The sequence below is a fragment of the Silurus aristotelis genome (assembly GCF_946808225.1).
Source record: "Silurus aristotelis genome assembly, chromosome: 20".
Taxonomy (NCBI): domain Eukaryota; kingdom Metazoa; phylum Chordata; class Actinopteri; order Siluriformes; family Siluridae; genus Silurus; species Silurus aristotelis.
Window position 1 is genome coordinate 21,648,983 of NC_139593.1, and position 17,339 is coordinate 21,666,321.

At 38.8% G+C, this 17,339-nt stretch overlaps 2 protein-coding genes across 5 annotated transcripts in view; one reads left to right on the plus strand and one right to left on the minus strand.

Annotated features, from left to right (window-relative positions):
* Positions 1 to 7,206: 7,206 nt before the first annotated feature.
* Positions 7,207 to 17,339, minus strand: part of LOC310715411 (caskin-1) — a 29,078-nt gene continuing 18,945 nt past the window's right edge. The window contains exons 11-22 of one of the 2 annotated variants that reach the window (XM_083521829.1): positions 15,022 to 15,261; positions 14,000 to 14,101; positions 13,522 to 13,703; positions 13,364 to 13,433; positions 13,047 to 13,156; positions 12,764 to 12,874; positions 12,386 to 12,487; positions 12,141 to 12,279; positions 11,257 to 12,041; positions 10,569 to 11,154; positions 9,723 to 10,440; positions 7,207 to 9,587 (exon numbers count right to left, since the gene is read on the minus strand). In XM_083521829.1, coding sequence (XP_083377955.1) covers positions 9,491 to 9,587; positions 9,723 to 10,440; positions 10,569 to 11,154; positions 11,257 to 12,041; positions 12,141 to 12,279; positions 12,386 to 12,487; positions 12,764 to 12,874; positions 13,047 to 13,156; positions 13,364 to 13,433; positions 13,522 to 13,703; positions 14,000 to 14,101; positions 15,022 to 15,261 — 3,242 coding nt within the window. In that variant the 3' untranslated portion in view covers positions 7,207 to 9,490. The remainder of the gene's footprint in view (positions 9,588 to 9,722; positions 10,441 to 10,568; positions 11,155 to 11,256; positions 12,042 to 12,140; positions 12,280 to 12,385; positions 12,488 to 12,763; positions 12,875 to 13,046; positions 13,157 to 13,363; positions 13,434 to 13,521; positions 13,704 to 13,999; positions 14,102 to 15,021; positions 15,262 to 17,339) is intronic. The other variant, XM_083521830.1, reaches the window with a different exon arrangement.
* Positions 15,297 to 17,339, plus strand: part of slc5a10 (solute carrier family 5 member 10) — a 55,437-nt gene continuing 53,394 nt past the window's right edge. For all 3 annotated transcript variants that reach the window (XM_083521841.1, XM_083521842.1, XM_083521843.1), the window contains exon 1: positions 15,297 to 17,178. The gene's annotated coding sequence lies outside the window, so the exon portion shown is untranslated. The remainder of the gene's footprint in view (positions 17,179 to 17,339) is intronic.

Below are 17,339 nucleotides of genomic sequence, written 5' to 3' on the forward strand. Positions count from 1 at the left end.
GATGTGGACATATTTTCAGATCTAATGAGGACTCTTGCTGCTGCATTCTAAACTAACTGAAGCTTATTTCTGCACTTACTCCAACACTTAGACAGTAAAGCGTTACAGTAGTCTAATCTAGATATTACAAAAGCATGAACTAATTTTTCTGCATCCTGTAACGACATCATATTTCTAATTTTAGCAATATTTCTAAGGTGAAAGAAGGCGATCCTGGTGATATTATTCACGTGAGACTCAAAGGAAAGACTCAAGTCAATAATCACACCGAGGTCTTTGACTGCTGTACACGCTGAAACAGAAACACCATCCAGAGATGGTACATAATCTGAAAGTTAACTTCTAGCTGCATGTGGTCCTAGTAAAAGTACTTCTGTCTTATCGGAGTTGAGCAGAAGAAAGTTATCAAGCAGCCACTGTCTAATGTCCTTTACACACTCCTCAACATTGTTAAGCTGATCTTTCTCATCTGGCTTTGCTGAAATATACAGCTGTGTATCATCAGCATAGCAATGAAAGCGAATCCCATGTTTATGAATAATTTCACCCAGAGGCAGCAGATATAAAGAGAAAAGCAAAGGGCCTAAGACAGATGCTTGAGAAACACCAAACTTTACCTCATAGAGTGTGGAGAATCCATTTACATCAACACACTGATAGCGATCAGTCAAATAAGACCTAAGCCAAGAGAGAGCTGTTCCCTTTATTCCAACAACGTTCTCAAGTCTAGCAAGAAGTATAGTGTGATCAATGGTGTCAAAAGCTGCACTGAGGTCGAGCAAAACAAGTAAAGAGACAAAACCCTGATCAGAGACCAATAACAGGTCATTTACCACCTTAACTAGCGCCATCTGTGTGCTATGATGAGGCCGAAATCCTCACTGATACATTTCAAAAATGTTATTCATAAGTAGATGTGAACATAACTGCTGTGCTACAACCTTTTCTAAAATTTTGAATATAAAGGATATAAAATATGGCCTGTATTTGGACAGCTGACATGGGTCAAGGTCAGGTTTCTTAATTAGGATTTCTTGCCTTGATGTTTTCAACCTTATTATCAAAAAAGTTCATGAAATCATTACTACCTATTGATGGTGTGCATGTTAGCGCAGTGCTTTTATTTCCTGTTTTTTTTTTGCTACCGTGCTGAATAAAAATCTAGGATTATGCTTGTTATTTTCTATGAGGGTGGAGAAATATGCTGACCATCAGCACTAAAAGATTTTCTATAATTTAAGAGGCTCTCCTTCCATGCTATTTGAAATGCTGTTAATTTTTTCTTTGACGCCATTTACGTTCTAATTTTCGAGTGGTCTGTTTTAAGGTGCACGTATGATCATTATACCACTGTGCTAATTTTTTCTCTAGTTTTGTCTTAAGGGGAGCTCCATCATCTAGAGTATAATGTAACGTTGATTCTAGGTATTCAGTGGCCCAGTCGAGCTCTGCGGGGTCTGACGGAGATCTATCTAATATCGTAATTTTTGATTATTGATAAAATCCGCTGCTGTAACTGACGTGAAAGTACGCTTAACACGGTAACGTGGTGAGGTAGAAATGCAATGACTGAGGCAGATTTTAAAAGAGATGAGATAATGGTCTGAAATAGCTTCAGACTGTGGAATTATGACTAAGTTTTTTATTTTTAATCCAAATGTTAACAACAAATCAAGAGTGTGTCCACCACTATGAGTGGGTCCTATAACATTTTGATTAATTCCAACTGACTCTAGAATGGACACAACTGCTGCTCTTAAGGAGTCTTCCTGATTATCAAAATGAATATTAGTCACCAACAATTAATGCTTTGTCTAAAGAAGTAGCTAAATTTGTGATGAAATCTGCAAATTCTAGGGTAGGGCCCTGGGGGTCTATAAATAATAATTAGTGGAATTAACTGACTTGACCTGCTTTTAGATGCTGAATATTTTATGTTGGTGTAAAGAACTTCAAATGTTTTACATTTGTGTTTAGTTTTTTGTGTGACGCTTAGATTATTATTATAAATAGCTGCGACTCCGCCTCCTCTGCCATTTAGACGGGGTTGGTGTATGTAACTATACCAAGGAGGACTTGCTTTATTTAATGCTACATATTAATTCGGTTTTATCCACCTTTGTCAAACACATTATTTTAAATTCCTGGTCGGTAATAATTTCATTTATAGTAAGCGCTTTTGATGTGAGATCTAATATTCAACAATCCTATCTTTAGATTAGAGGTGCTGGCTGTGCATTCAGTCCTATTCAATTTAATGTTAATCAGGTTACCTAAACAGACTTTCTGAGAATTTCTAAATTTTGGTTTTGCTGGGGGAAAGACACAGTCTCAATATGGTGGATCCTGAGTGACGACTCTGTGCAGCCAGCAGACGGTCGGTTTAGCCTGTCTGTTTGCTCCCTGGCCTTGGCTCTGGGCAGTCACTTGTTAACTAGTGCTGTTCTTAGACTATGACCTATACTACAAGAAATAAAAGCAGCACCTTCCCGAGTGGGATGGATACCGTCCCGCCCTAACAGGCCAGCCTTGTCCTCAAAATTGCTCCAATTATTTATGACGCCCACATTGTTTTTAAGCACCTGCTGCCATTTTCTGCCCCTAGTTCCTGTTTTAATGCATAGTTAAGTTGCATAGCCTTGTTTCCATGTCAGAGGTTTGGATTTTGTCTGTAATTCAGACAGTAAATGGATGTATCTGGGTCTCACTGGTTTCTGCCAATTCTTTGCTGATGGCACTGATGGACATCTTCCAATGTTGAAAGGAATTAAATGTGATGTATCTTTTATCCTTATCATTCAGTTTCTTCCTATTGTTTCTCTGTATACCGCACAGACACACACCTCTAAATTGAAAGTAAAAGTATTTTTTGACCTTTGTCAGCATTTTAAATGATTATTATTTTTGCATTGTGCAACATTAATTGTGATAAGGACCCAAAAGCAGAACACAAATTCAAAGGTTGAAGATGAGAGGGATTTATTGAAGACCAAGAGGGTAGGTGTGTACATTGAGAGAAATATGGCTAAGAATGTCAGTCGAGGTCAGTGATTGATTTCCAATCCACAGCAACATACCATCAAATGCATTGTTGTGGAGGATAGGGGAGCAGGGGGAGCACAGACACAAGCACAAGTCACTGGTGTGGACATCAAGCACTCTGTATATGAGTGTGCGGGAAAATTGACCTTTTCAAATTACACACAGAAACAAATTACACACAGAGCAATTTAAATGTATGGAAGACAATAAGTGGCTTTTGAATAGAAGGGGATTGGGGGGGGCGGGGCAGTCAAGGTGCGGTCTTCCATACCTTTTCCCCCAGAGTCAACCAGTTGTTATTGCAGGCCTCTTTTACTTTGACGCATCCAGTACCACACCGGGGGTTGCTGTAAGGAGGCAAGAAAGGGTATCAGGCTTAGAACAGCACAGTACATGATGTTTAGGTGAAACTGCTCAAAGAAAAAGGCAGAGTCTCCTAATCACTGAACCCTCTCTATTTATATGGGTTTTAATTGTCCTTTCAAGACAATTACTTGTGGTATATCTGGACAATATTATGATCATTAGGAAAAAATGTATGCAGTATGAACAAATCATTGCAAGTGTCAATATGGAAGTATGCACTGAAATCTGTTCAGAGCCAGTTACAGGTGCTTAATGAGAATATATACAGAGATTTAAAAAGCCTTAAATTCAAATTCACAATTTACCATAGACTTATAAATGTAATGTGGATTTGGAGTAAAATTAATGCTGTCATATTGTGATACAATAACACATATAAAAAGTGGACAAAACAGCTTTAGATCCCTATTCTTTAAAAAAATAAAAAAATAATTATATATAAAAAATATAAAAAATACATCAGCAGGTAACTCACGTTATCAATTTCGAAGCAATTTTGAACAATCTCTGCAATTCCCTCTAATGCTGTCAGAATAAGTACATATTTTTTGTCATTCGTTTCACTTTCTTCATGATAGCTACTGACAGGGAAGACACTTTTCATTGGTGGACCAAGGCTTTTTGGCTGCACACCTCCATCTATGCAAATAAAAAATACAACTAGTCATTAACAAATAGTAAGAGATAATAAAAAAACATTGTAATTTCCATAAGAATGTAAAAATCAAGAACAATTACATGCTAATTATTATAAAATGAGTTGAATAAAAGAACAAGGTCTGTTCCAATTAACCTTTTCTTTAATTTTCCTGCTTGTGTAAACATTTCTTGGATCCTCCTTAACCAGGGGGCAGATTTTATCTATTTTTGTCATCAGACCCACATGAGGGATACCTGGCAACCACAGGTGAAATTAAAATGTAGGCATGTTTGTTGTATTGTCATTACTAAAACTGAACACCACAGAGAAGCTATAAAAACCCAAAACTCATAACAAAATTAGTACTGCATTATTACCCATCAGCCCCATCACATCACATTTATGTTATGCTCTAATAAGTTACACCCCTCCTAAGTTCTTATTGCTGTATGAGTCATTGGGTGCTTATATGCCCATTTTGGCATAATATGATGCTGCTAAATATGTTTTATATCTCAGCTTTTAGTAACTTACCCAAAGAAAGATCTTCATTTCTGACTCTTGTCATCTTCTGCAAGGCCTCTTTACCTACTTGGGAGATGGTGTCTGCAGCCACTACAGTCACCAAGCAGTGAACTTTATCATTTGGACTGGGTTCTTTTATGTAGTATGGATTGTCCGTATTCAGTGGAGAAACTGGATTAAACTGAAGACAAAAGAAAAAAAAACAGGATTTACAGAATCATCATTAAATTAATGAATAATTTCTTGAAGAGGAAGTAATTGAATTAGAAGCTCCTGAGTTCAAACCAAAGCACTTCCAAGCTGCTGCTGCTGGGCCTTTGAGCAAGTTACTGACCCTCAACTGCTTAGCTGTCTAGACATGTCCTTTACATTCCCTCACCTCCCTAAGGGTCTTGGTGATCAGCATGGGGTTATCTACTGTTAATAATTTAAAAAATTACTGTGCATAATTAAGCAAAACAGCAGTTTATAGTTTCATACTGTAAACTATACAACTTCTCCTTTGAAAATCATATCACCCATATTACAAAAACAGTCTTCTTCCATACATCTGCAGCACTTGCAGACGCCCTTGTCCAGAGCAACTTTGTGCATTTCCAAAATAGCTTGAACAGCAAATCTTGAAACCCCAGTCTGCCACAGCTTCTATACATTTGTGTCTGTTTCAGTTGATGACTGTGCTTCAACCTACATATGAAATTGACAATTAGAACCTGCTTAGTAGAATTGCTTAATCATAAATCTTACACTGATCCTAACAAAATCCCAAAAGTGCAAGTGTGAGAACTAAAAGTCAAACAGAGGCCACACAAAATATTCATTTGCTTTAAATTTCTCTTCTGTTCATTTACTTTTCATGGTAAATTAATAAAAAAATAAATTACACTTTTTTGAAAATGTAAAAAATAATTATTAAAAATTAATACTTTTATTTTTTAAACCATTCTTACTTTACATTACTTATTATTATTGTTATTATTATTTTATAATAATAACAATAATGATAATATTATTATTATACTGGACATCACTTCTTCGTCCAATTGCTCCTCTTGGTTCTCTTCCAAAAATGCCCTGGAATTTCCCTACAATACATAAAACTACACAATGACTGTGCTCGCTGCATCATCCAGTTGAGCCCCTTCAATTTTACTGAGATGCTTAGTTTTCATGTTTACTTCTTACCTTAATCAAATTGCTGCATCATCTGGCACTCTGGACTTTCCTGTTCTTCTACTCACCCCCAAATTTATACTGCTTTTATGGTGATGGAAATTCACTTGCAATAACTTTAATCCTGCTCGAAGTCTCACCCTATTTGATATAACCCAATTTCAAAGAAATTACCTACACTGTCCTGTCCTCAAAGTCTACACATTCTCCACCACAACCCCTAAAATCTCAACTACTGCCCCAAAAGAAATGTTTAACTCTCCAGCAGTTGCATCGCAGATGCCACCAACAGATTTCCTCTGTTTACATCCTCCAGGTGGTGAAGGTAGTTCATGCCAAAATAGATAATCAGGAACAGCATGTACTGATTTATAGTAGGCAGTATTTTGCTTCGCTAATGTAATGTAATATTCTGCACATGGTTTGTTTTGAAAGTGTGTGTGTATTGAAGTACATTAAGGTGAGGGAAAATGTCTATTTTAGTACAGATGTACAGATGTATTTAGTACAGACTGATGCATCTCTGAATGTAAATAAAACCAAAGACATGGTTATTGTCTTCAGAAGGACACACAGTGTTCACTTCCTACTAAACATCAGCGGTTTCTCTGTGGAGAGAGTCAAGAACAATAAGTTCTGGCAGAGAACCTCACATGAATGGATTCCCTCTTTAGAGAATTTTTTCTGTCTAGTCCAGTATGTAATTCCTTCAGATTGGTAAAAAAAAAAGACAAAGTGTTCTTGACTGTGGTAGGATTTGCAATGTTATCTTTAATAGTTATCTTTCACCTGGGAACAGTAATGTGGTTACCAATTGCGTGGTCACATTGAATAGAAGATTTGGACTAGCTTCTGGTTCAGGAGTTTCTGCTGTTACATTGTTAGAATTTGCAAATAATAATTTGTCATTTTTCTGTAGCCATTCCATCGTTCTCTTAGACTTGCTAGGTTAGGGATTAAAATAAAACAATTCAGAACCCTAAATACAAGCTCAAAAAAATAAATGTTAAAAAAATCCAGAATTATTTCTGGGGAAAGTAAGATGTTTTCAAAGCAAGGAAAAGGTTTATGTGAAGAGCGGTGCAAAAGCTTTTCAACATCTCTGTAATGGATTTTGATTCCCGTGAAAAAGTTTCATTCATTTGGTTGAATTCTGGTTCAGTCCGTCTAAAAAGTTGCATTATAGCAGCTACAAACAGCCATTCCCTCTTGACAGGAATCTTCATTTAGTTTATTTACAAAAGCTCCACAGGATGTTTCCTATGGATTCTAAAGTTTCCTTTCAGCAGGTGGATTTGTTATGAGAAATTGCCACTAGCAGTAAAAAAAAGTTGCATGCTTATTGTTTTTGATGACCAAAATTTTCAAACCAGGTTGTATTTTGGCCCTCATTACTTGGATAGGCTGCGGTTTCATCATGACAGAGACCAGGATAAATAAATGCATGATTGTGCATGGTGTCCATAATTCATAAAGTTTATTTATCGTACTTCCACATAACTCTCAATATGCTTTTCATGGACGCTGTCTCCAAGGATCATTTCACCGGGGTTAAACACATTATCCAGTCGAGCATGTACACAAAATAACTCAAATATTACATATATAGATATATATATTTATATTTATATTTATATATTTTTACAGGACATAAGGTTTAACTTGCTAATGTTTACTTTTAGCAGAATTAAACAAATATGATAAAGGATTGTCATAAAACTAAAATTACCAACATGGAGAGTTGATAGAAATATTGCTCTGTAATTAGAGAACATGTCACTAAACAATGTTCTGTTGGCCGCTACTGTCTGGACAGCAAGCTCTCTCCAGTGGGCCACTGCATATGCAAAACAGAAAAATACTTATATCATTTTTTAATGAATTTTTTTGCATCTTAAACACGCATTCAGGGGGCTGTATTCAGACTTAAGTACTGATTTACTATTGAAATTGCTCATATAGAGTGTAATTGTACACAGAGTTTACCTAAAACACAAGCTACGATTTTTTTCTTAATGGATGACATTGGAGGAGACGCATCTTAATCAGAGACGCTGTTTACAGCACCTAGCATAAATTGTGGCAGCTTATCCTTCATTTTTTCTTTATAATTGTAATTGGATTATCAAATATTGTCATGTTTATTCATTCAAATTAATTTTCATTCTGTCCAGATGTTGGGATTTCATGGCCTCTATTCAATATCACGTTAAATCTTGCACGCGGTTAATATTCTGAGAACAATTTTTAAAAAATACAATGTAAAATAATACAGTGAACTGGAACATGTGAAAAAATATCTACTTAAGAAACATCTGGCAACCTTAAAGGTGTTAGCTAGACGTGAACCGATTGGTTTTGCTATTAATCAGCACAAATAGTTGATTGCTGGAACTGTCAACTATCAGCGAAAATCCATACCGATATAGTTTTTCCGGGTTGTGTTATACGGTATGAGAGCGACCTCGTTTTGGATGTAACTAATTTTATTTATAACTTTTTGTTTTGGTTTAAACACGTCTTTTATTTCCCCTTAATATTTTTTGATATAATTAATGTATTTTATTTATTTAACTTTTTGTAATAAAGTACAGTACAATTTTACATGGAGTTTTTTGTATCTATTTGAAACCATCGGTTTGATTCATCGGTAGCAAGTACGATCCTATCGTTATCGGTAAAATCCACTTTCGCTCGACCTCTGGCGTTAACTACACAACTAAACCCAGGTGATTTTGAATCATTTGAAAGGCTCACAATCAGAACTTGGACTTAGGCAGGTGTGTAACTTGACTCTGAATATGAGTAACTTTCCCTGCATGAATTTTGGACTCTGAATGCGGCCCGTAATTCTTGTTCACATTATTTGGGACTGAAGGGGGCGCTTTGTTGAATTCCAAATCCTACTCTGTAACCTATATGTCACATTTACACTACATCACGCAGCATCTATTAATGATAAATCATAAACTACACCGCTGTATCTGCTTAAATTTGGGATTTGTCAATGCAGAAACTACACAATTAAACACATTCACGCACACAAACAACTACGGTGACAACATAAGGATCACAATATCTCTTTTTTTTTTTTTTTTTGCTTTCAAATATGGATTCAAAGGGGAACCCATTAAATGGCTTGTCATTCTTTTTTGTTATACTTTTAGCTAGCTAATGTTTTTCAACCTTATTCCTTAAAACATCATTTACATTTTTTTTTTCAAATTTTGTCACATGTTCCCCTTTGAAACTGAATAATTGCCAAACCTTGTAGATGGTTTCACACTAAAGCACAAAAAAATGATGTTTCCAATTATTATTGAAAAATTAATACACACATGTTGATCACCAGTGAAGGAAAGCCCAAACATAGTACAAACATAAGCGCACACACACACACACACACACACACACTCTGACACATTGCTAGCATTTCTTGACCTTAACAATGTTTAAATAGTTTAGCATTTAATTGTGCTTATCTCTGGAAGCGGCATGAGAGCAGTCCCGGCTCCAAAATCTTCACCGAACACGGATGGTTCGGAATTTAACAATTGAAACCCACGAGCTAAGCCTTCCAGACGATCCATACATTTTATCTGTGACGTACAAATCAACAATTCTGTGTTTATCGTATTGTTTCTAGTGTTTCCTTGCGTTAGCTTGATCATTTGACAGATCCAGTGCTCAGATGAAGACTATGCTGTGCTTTTCTATTATTTTATGTTGTGCTTTTTTTTTTTTTTAATCCAACATGGCATCCAACTGGTCAGCAAGGTCATCGAACATGCTTCCAATGTCATCAAGAATGTTTACTGTGCTTTTATTCTCTTTTGCAGACCTGTAAAACAGAGACAAACAAGAATTTACATAATAAACAGGACACCAATATGGTCTTCATATTTAAAATAAATATTAGCAGTAACAAATGTTAATAATTTATTGTAATATTTAATGATACATGAAAAGAAAATACTTGTCTTCAGTCATGACGCTTTCCTCTACCACCTCAAACGCTGCAGCTAAGGAGGCACTGGTCTCATCCAGCCATCTCTGGTTTATTCTTTCGTCTCTGGCTTCATCTGATCCTGTGGCATTTGGCGCCCCCTGTCGAATTCTCTCTACACATTCATCTTCTGTAGTACTTTCACTTTCAGCCTCAATCGGCATCTGTCTGGCCACACCCACTTTCCTGCGCCTAATTATCATCTGCCCTGATCCCTCTGTAGGCCTTGTGACCTCAATGTTATTTCCCATCTCTTGCCTCTTAACCACTGCTTCCTTCTGTCTCTGCTGCTCATCCTCATCATTGTATTTTTCAACCTCTCGAGGCTCTGCCTCAAAAGGGCTGGGAATGTCCATTGACTGCCCTGCCATGGAAGACCTCGGGGGTTTGACCGGTGCAGATCCGCACCCTGGGGTAGAAGGAGTTTGTGGGGTTTGTGGGCTCTGAACTGGAGATGTTAAAGGTCGTGGGGACAGAGTGTGAGATTCTGTGGGTTGTGAGCTTGATGGACTGAGTATAGAATGCTCCACTTGCTCAGGGAGAATGTTAGGCGAGGTGGGGTGTGTATTTAGGTCACTGGGTGGGGTAATTGTGTGTGTTGGTAAGGACTTTATTTTGATTGGTTTAGGAAGCGTAGGAGGAGGGCTTGGCTTTGGAGACACAGGCGGTGGAACTTTCTTAATCTCCGCTAAAGAGACAAAAAAATAACAGGGTTAAGATATACAAACATAAATAATGGTATGAGCTTAAATATTGGTATGTACATTCAACACAAATTTTTGTATCCAAATAATATATACATTCCTCTAGCAATACCTGTGCTGTGATGGTTTTCTGGTCCTGGAAGTGGGACTCTCCGAGTTGGTGTAGGAGGCTCAGGCTTCCTGAGGCCCACAGCTGGTTTAGGGGAAACTGGGGGCTTCAGTGCTCGCCTGAACTCGTCACTCATATCACCTTCCTGATATAAATTTTCCACCGCTGATACAGGTCTTACACAAATAGTAGTATCTGGAGCATTTGCAGCTACATCATCACTCTGAGAGGGCGCTATTACTTTTGGGCGTCGTCTCACAGTGCTGGTCTCTGTAAGATAGAATCTCTCGTCAGCCGAGTCGTGAGGTGGGCGGGGCCTCCTCAGGGTGGCCGTGGCATCCACACGTGACCACTCTTCTTGAGTGAGCATGGAGCGTGGGCGGGGCTCTGGGGTTCGTCTCACAGGGAGGTTTTCTACTGCTTCGCCAGTAATTGGTGGATACTTTGTTATTTCTTGCTGGGTGCCATCTTCCTGTGCAACGGGGTTCTCATAATCAGTCAAGGGGCCACTGATGGTGCGACGTCGATTCTGGATCTCTTCATCTAAACTCAGAGCATCACGGTTTCGTCTGAGGATGTCCGGGCTTGCCTGGAGATAGGGGGAAATATAAAAATTTTGCAAATCATAACCTTAAATATAGAAACAGTTTAGTATTAGTTCACTAACAATTTTACTTACAAACTGTGTTACCTGTAAGTAATTCTTAGTAGCACCTATGCCTCCTAAAGTAGACATTTCCAGCATAGCAGCAATGTCTCGAACGCTTCCTGCTAAAACCCCCGATTCGGACGCAGGGCCACAGTCACTCCGGCGCCGTTCTCTGTATGTCACGCTAAGAAATGAATCACAATGCTCTCCTTGGTTAACTCCATCTTCATTTTGCAGGTTCCCTGTGGAGATAGAGGAGCAAGATCGCTTTGGCGGTGTTGGAGGGCGTGTCTTTCTGCGAGGTCGGGTGGTAGCGAAGGACTGGCTACGGTTTACTCCTCCAACATCCAAGGAGGACACACTACGGCTGCTTCCACTCACCGTAGCATACTTCATGGATGAGTCAGGAAATGGCGGGTCTTTTCGTCTGGGTAAAGGAGGTGTGCCATCTTCATCTTCCTCAGCTGGGCTTTCTTGGGGAAGGCAGAGCAAAGGGACTGGGCGGGCTTGAGAATTCGAGCGAGGGGAGGAGCTTTTGACTTTAGTGGGCGTATGTGGAGGCGTGTGGGATGGACTGCTGCATGAAAAAGGTTTTTTTAAAGGAGGCGGGGCATTTGCTCTCTGTATACCTCGCCCTTGTGTGGTGTGCCGAGGAGAGCCATGCCCTTCCATTCCTCGCCGTGTTTTTGGAGCAGGGGTGGATTCTGGAGCAGCATGGTGTTTCAAAGTTGTGCTTTCGGTTGATTGCCTTTCCTTACTGTAAGCATCCTCCTCTTTTAGAGGCTCTCCCAGGTGGCGAACAGCTAACATTAGCTTCTTCTGATGTCCTGCAGTGCAATGGATTGAACAAAAATACATTGTTGCTATAGTTTTACAGTTAATAGTACAGTAAACTAATACTAGTGCCAGCATTAGACCCTAAGTACCCAGCTTGGTGATGCCAATCTCCTGTAAGTCTTCCAGGCTGATGTCACTGACAAAATCCATGTTGTCATAGCCATTCTGGACAAGAGTCTGATAGTACTGACTGAGTCCAATCAATGACAACCACTCGGCTAGGCTGGTCTACAAGAACATGAAGATAAGAAGGCCATGAAGATCACCTGTCTCCACAATGAGAGGAAAACATAACATTCACTACTTTTAACTTTTCTTTTCCTAAACATCTTACTGGTTTCTCTTTAGGTATCCAGTCAGGAACGCTCAGCTTGGTGATTTCAGACAGCATCTTTTTCCTGTGCCCAGGTTTTGTCACCCCAATTGCTGTGAGATCCTGGCGTTCAAAAATATTGTTAACATAATACAATTTTCTTTATCATTTAGAGATGCTAGGTGGATTCTAAGTTATAGCTTTGGGGTTGCTAAATGGTTGCTATGGTGTTATGCTATATCTGCATAGCTACTATGATACCCCAGGTGTTCTAGTTTTTTAGATGGGCAATAGGGTTGCCATGTGGTTGCTGTGGATTTCCATTTGCTTGCTTAGAGGTTGCTAGGTGGTTGCTAATGGTATAGCTTACATATACAGTATGTAAGTAAGTGCAAGTACCTCTGGTGTCATCCTACTGATGGTCTGGAGGTCATAACCAGCTGTCAGGAAGTTTGTTGTGTAAAACTGCAGCTGAGCGCTAGTAAGCCATTCAGCCACGGCTTCTGAGCTCTAAATTGCAAACAATTCAGAAATTCTCAATATATTTCCTTATCATATACAAATGTTTTGTTGCTTTTGCTTATCATTTTATTTAATAATAAAAAAAAAATCTTTCTTTCTTTTCTTTTTTTTTTTTTTAAACATGTAAACCACTAATTTGGACAAAAACACATTGACTTGCCTTGCTTTCTGTTGCAGCACTGTCTTTTCTCTGTAGTAAAGGATCCACAAATTTTTTTTTCTTTTCTGGACGTGGACCACCAGGTGCACTCTGGGTAAGTTGTGAGGAAGCTGCAGTACACAACAAAATAATGTTGCTTCAGACCAGCAGTTTTCACGCAAGAAAAATTAACAGAAGTTCAAGCTTGTGTAACATTTTAATAGAGTCTAATTTACGTCTGAGGTCTCGCTAAATTAATTCTGAATAATAATTATAACTCATATATCTAATAAATAGACACAGTTCCTAGCAGTGGTCTGGACCAGACTGTAGGATACCTGCACTGGGGTCCTGCTCCAGGAGATGTTCTTTTGCTTTGGCAGACTGGGACAGCACAGTGGCCAACAGCTACAACACAACAAAACCAACCTTTTTAATGAGAGCAACAGTCACCTGGAAGACTCTAAGATTTGGAGTTTGCATGTGTTTGGCGCACCTTTACCCCCTCGGCTTGGGCGTGCAGCCCAGGAACATTTACGCCATGTGTGTTAAGCACTGGAGAATGCGTTGGGGTGGTTGGGGCGGGCACTGGTGAGCTCGCAAGATGTGCATTAGCGTTGTCTGCTGGACCACTGACTGAAGATCGCCCACTGGTCAGACTCCCTGTACTGCCAGCACCTAATGACCAAATTAGGAAAAATTAACATGCAAGCAAACAAACCAAAGAAGACATAGTTTGCCTTTTGTCTTCACTTTGTATTTTCTTGACTCCACTTCTAAATATCCCAAATACTAATGAGCATTATTTTATTTGGAGGCATAAACTACTGTACACTAAACACAGGAGCTCAGAAAAACAAGTGCATGATTAAACTCTCAACACTGGGAAATTTTCACATGCAATTATTAACTAATTTTGGACTTAAAATGTTGATTTTGAATATAGTCCACAGTGTGTATGTGTATCGCTCTACCTGCTAAAGGTTTTCTCAGGACCCAGATTTCCTCACTGGAACTGCTTTGCTGCCCACTTAATGTCGGGGAGCCATGGGGGCTGGACACAGAACCTCGTGAACCTGAAAAACACAAACATGCATACACATGGAAATATTTATACACACCCCAGTATTCCACTGCCAACAATTCTATACAAAAATAATCGTATTAGGTGAAGCAAAGAGCAGAATACAACTTTATAGATTACAATATATTAATATAATATATACACACTTGTGCTCTATGCCTTTTAGAGGTTACCTTTAGCAAAAGCATCTAATTCAACCCTTATTGTAAGTTTTAAAGCCCACCTACCATGACTTTTCATTGGGTATAATCTTTAGTTTAAAGGTTTAAAAGACCACACGCAATCAGGTCAAGTTTAAACATAAGCATAAAACATGGCGCATTTCAATTCCATATTAATTTCAACTCAGGCCTTGAAATGAGTCACGTCTACCAGTCAGATCGGAACTGCTCGTGCTTGGCGAGGGGATGGATCAAGGGTTGCCGATGTTTTCAGTCTGTTTCCGTTTTTATTGCTAATTACCAAACTGAGCAACACATACAACACTATATTTAATTATAACTCCACCCCTTATACAAGACTACACTCTCAATCTACTCAAGTTACAGATCTTTGACTTTATTAGGTTTCACCCCACAAGGAGTGACTGATACCATCGGAGGCATATTGTTTAAAAAAAAATCAAAAACATGGGGACTGCTGCAAAAAGTGGGGTTTGCACATGCAAATTATGTCAGAGTTGAGTGGGAGGGGCCTCAGCATGACCTTGGCATGTTATAATTAAGGGATTAGTGTGAGCGTGTAAAAGTAAATGCCCTCTACAGGTTTTCTACAGCATATACATATAAACAATTTCCTTTTGTTTTAACAAAATAGAATGGTTAAGAACTGAGAATTGAAAGTGATAGAATAATTCATGTTACAAGCCCATTATGTTTGTGTATATGTGTGCACTCATGTGTGTGTTTGTACCTGTCTCTCTTTTCGGCCCTTCTGAGCACGAGGAGGGCGGTTCGAACACAAATGAGCTGCAGGTGGGTGTGTTATACCCGAATGAGGTGAACAGGGGCTGATGGGAAGAGATCAGGGAGGGAATAGGGGGCAGGGAGTTCAGGGGAAGAGAGAGAATGTGGGAGTCACCGTTCACCATGGCAACTGAGGAAATTGCCGGCGGACGGATGTGTATCTTAAGATACTGCTGAGTAGAGGGTCCTGGGCACGACGGAAATAATAAGACAAATGACACCAAAAAACACGACACAATACGACACGACAGGAAAAGGAAACACAAAATAAAACATGTTCAAGAAAATAAACAGCTAGTGCTAGCCACTAAACTTTACAGATCCTAAAAACTTAACAAATTAAATAGAGCTTTTTGAATAGCATGCGAGGAGGAAATAAAAATACGCATGTGTGCTATGATAAAATGACAGTCATTCCGATGCAAAAGACACACGTATGGCAATCAACCATAACAAAATGTAGCATAGCATGCCTTCTAGAGTCATGTATGTACAGAGAAAAGGTGAGGAAATGCATGGATTTATAAGTGAACGTTTTTTTCACAAATATTTGTCTATTTTCCGAGCTCAAACTGAGCGATACTGGAGGTTTTGGTTTCAAAATGGCATTTCATGAATTTGTTTATTTCCCTACACTTTTCCTCAGGAGCAGCAGGCTCCACACTCTTCTCTTCCCAGACGGAGTGTTCGATCACATCCTGAATTGTTTGCATCCCCAGATCTGTTCAAGCCAACAATAATCTGTTCAGCTTCAAGTTCTATTTGTACAAGGTTTCCTCTAGAAGGACATGACTGACACATACCCGATTTATGACCCAATTTCGAGATGCTTAAACTCATCCAGAAAGGTAAAGGGAATGGGAATTTCTCGCTTGATTCTGGAAAAGAACCGTGGCCTCTGACTTGAAGATGGTAAATTTTAAGCCAGAGGTTTTATTGTGAGCCATGCATGGTAAAGGTGTGTCAGACAGAGCCAATAAATCAGATCAAGATCTCTGAAGAGACATGCTAATAACACAACAGCAGTTTTTTGGTCCAGTATCTTTGCTTCTCAATTCCTACTTCAATGTAGTAATGAAGGATACCACTAACCACCATAGTAACCTTAACAAGAGGTTACTCTAAAACATCAGAGATTTATAGCAATGCCACATGACGTGATGACCTGACCATTGGGGTACATAGTCCAAACCGCTCTTAAAAAAGGTTTTTTATGGCATCTCCTAGGTCTTTTTTCATGCCTGAGCTTTAACTTCTGCAACTGCTTCTGCAGCAGACATCTGGCTCTAATATCAGAAGAGCAGTACTTGGAAATTTCTTTAACTTGATGGCGTTAACATTATATAAATTTGATGGAATTTGACAGATGCCCTTATCCATAGTAACTCACATCTATCGCATTTATACAACTGAGACTGCTATGGGGTTGCTCATGAGTTCTGGAATTGCAGTTTGGTGTTGCAGGGTTTTAAACTAATGACCTTCAGATCCAAATTCCAAAATCCCACCAGCAGCACCATTTAGCATTCACCAGCATGTGCAGAGGTTACACCAGTCAGATTTTTACAACTGCCTCTTGGTATTCTGGAGAAATTGTTTATTGGGTTTGTTTCATTTTGTGATTCATTGACGTTTCATTGTCAGTCTCTCAGCCAACCTGGGATGATCACGTTGGTTTTAACTTAACAGGTAAATCTGGGCCGAGTAATACATGTCAAATTCAACTCATCTTTGCTTCAAATCTGATGGCACAATCACAAAATCAAAATAGTTCAAACAGAACACACAAGTGTGTTCAAATGGGTTGTTTAATAATCTTTCATCACTTGGGTTCAGATCCAGGAAGACCATCCACCCAATCACTCCATTTCAAGTATCTCCAGGTGGTCTCAATCAAGTTCCAAGTAAACTCTAGCACAGTTGACTGAGAGGAGTGTGGCTCTGAAACTCAGCTGCATAAATTGAACCAAATATGCCATGTATTTTAAGCTTCAGCATAATGTTTTAAGATGCAAGCTGCTAAAGGGACCTGTGAAACAAAAACTAAGCCGAAAGACATAACAGCAGGACGTCCTCCAAAACTACCAAGTGGTTGAAAATTCAGGTAAGTCATTGCTGCGCATGATCATTTACTCTCATTATTCAGATGTTCTCCATGGATGATTTACACCCACCTAATAAAAACGTGTTCATCTTTTAGTTACTATACTGTATAATTATATGCAATAGGAATCCAAATCGAACCAAACTCTGATTTGAGCTCAG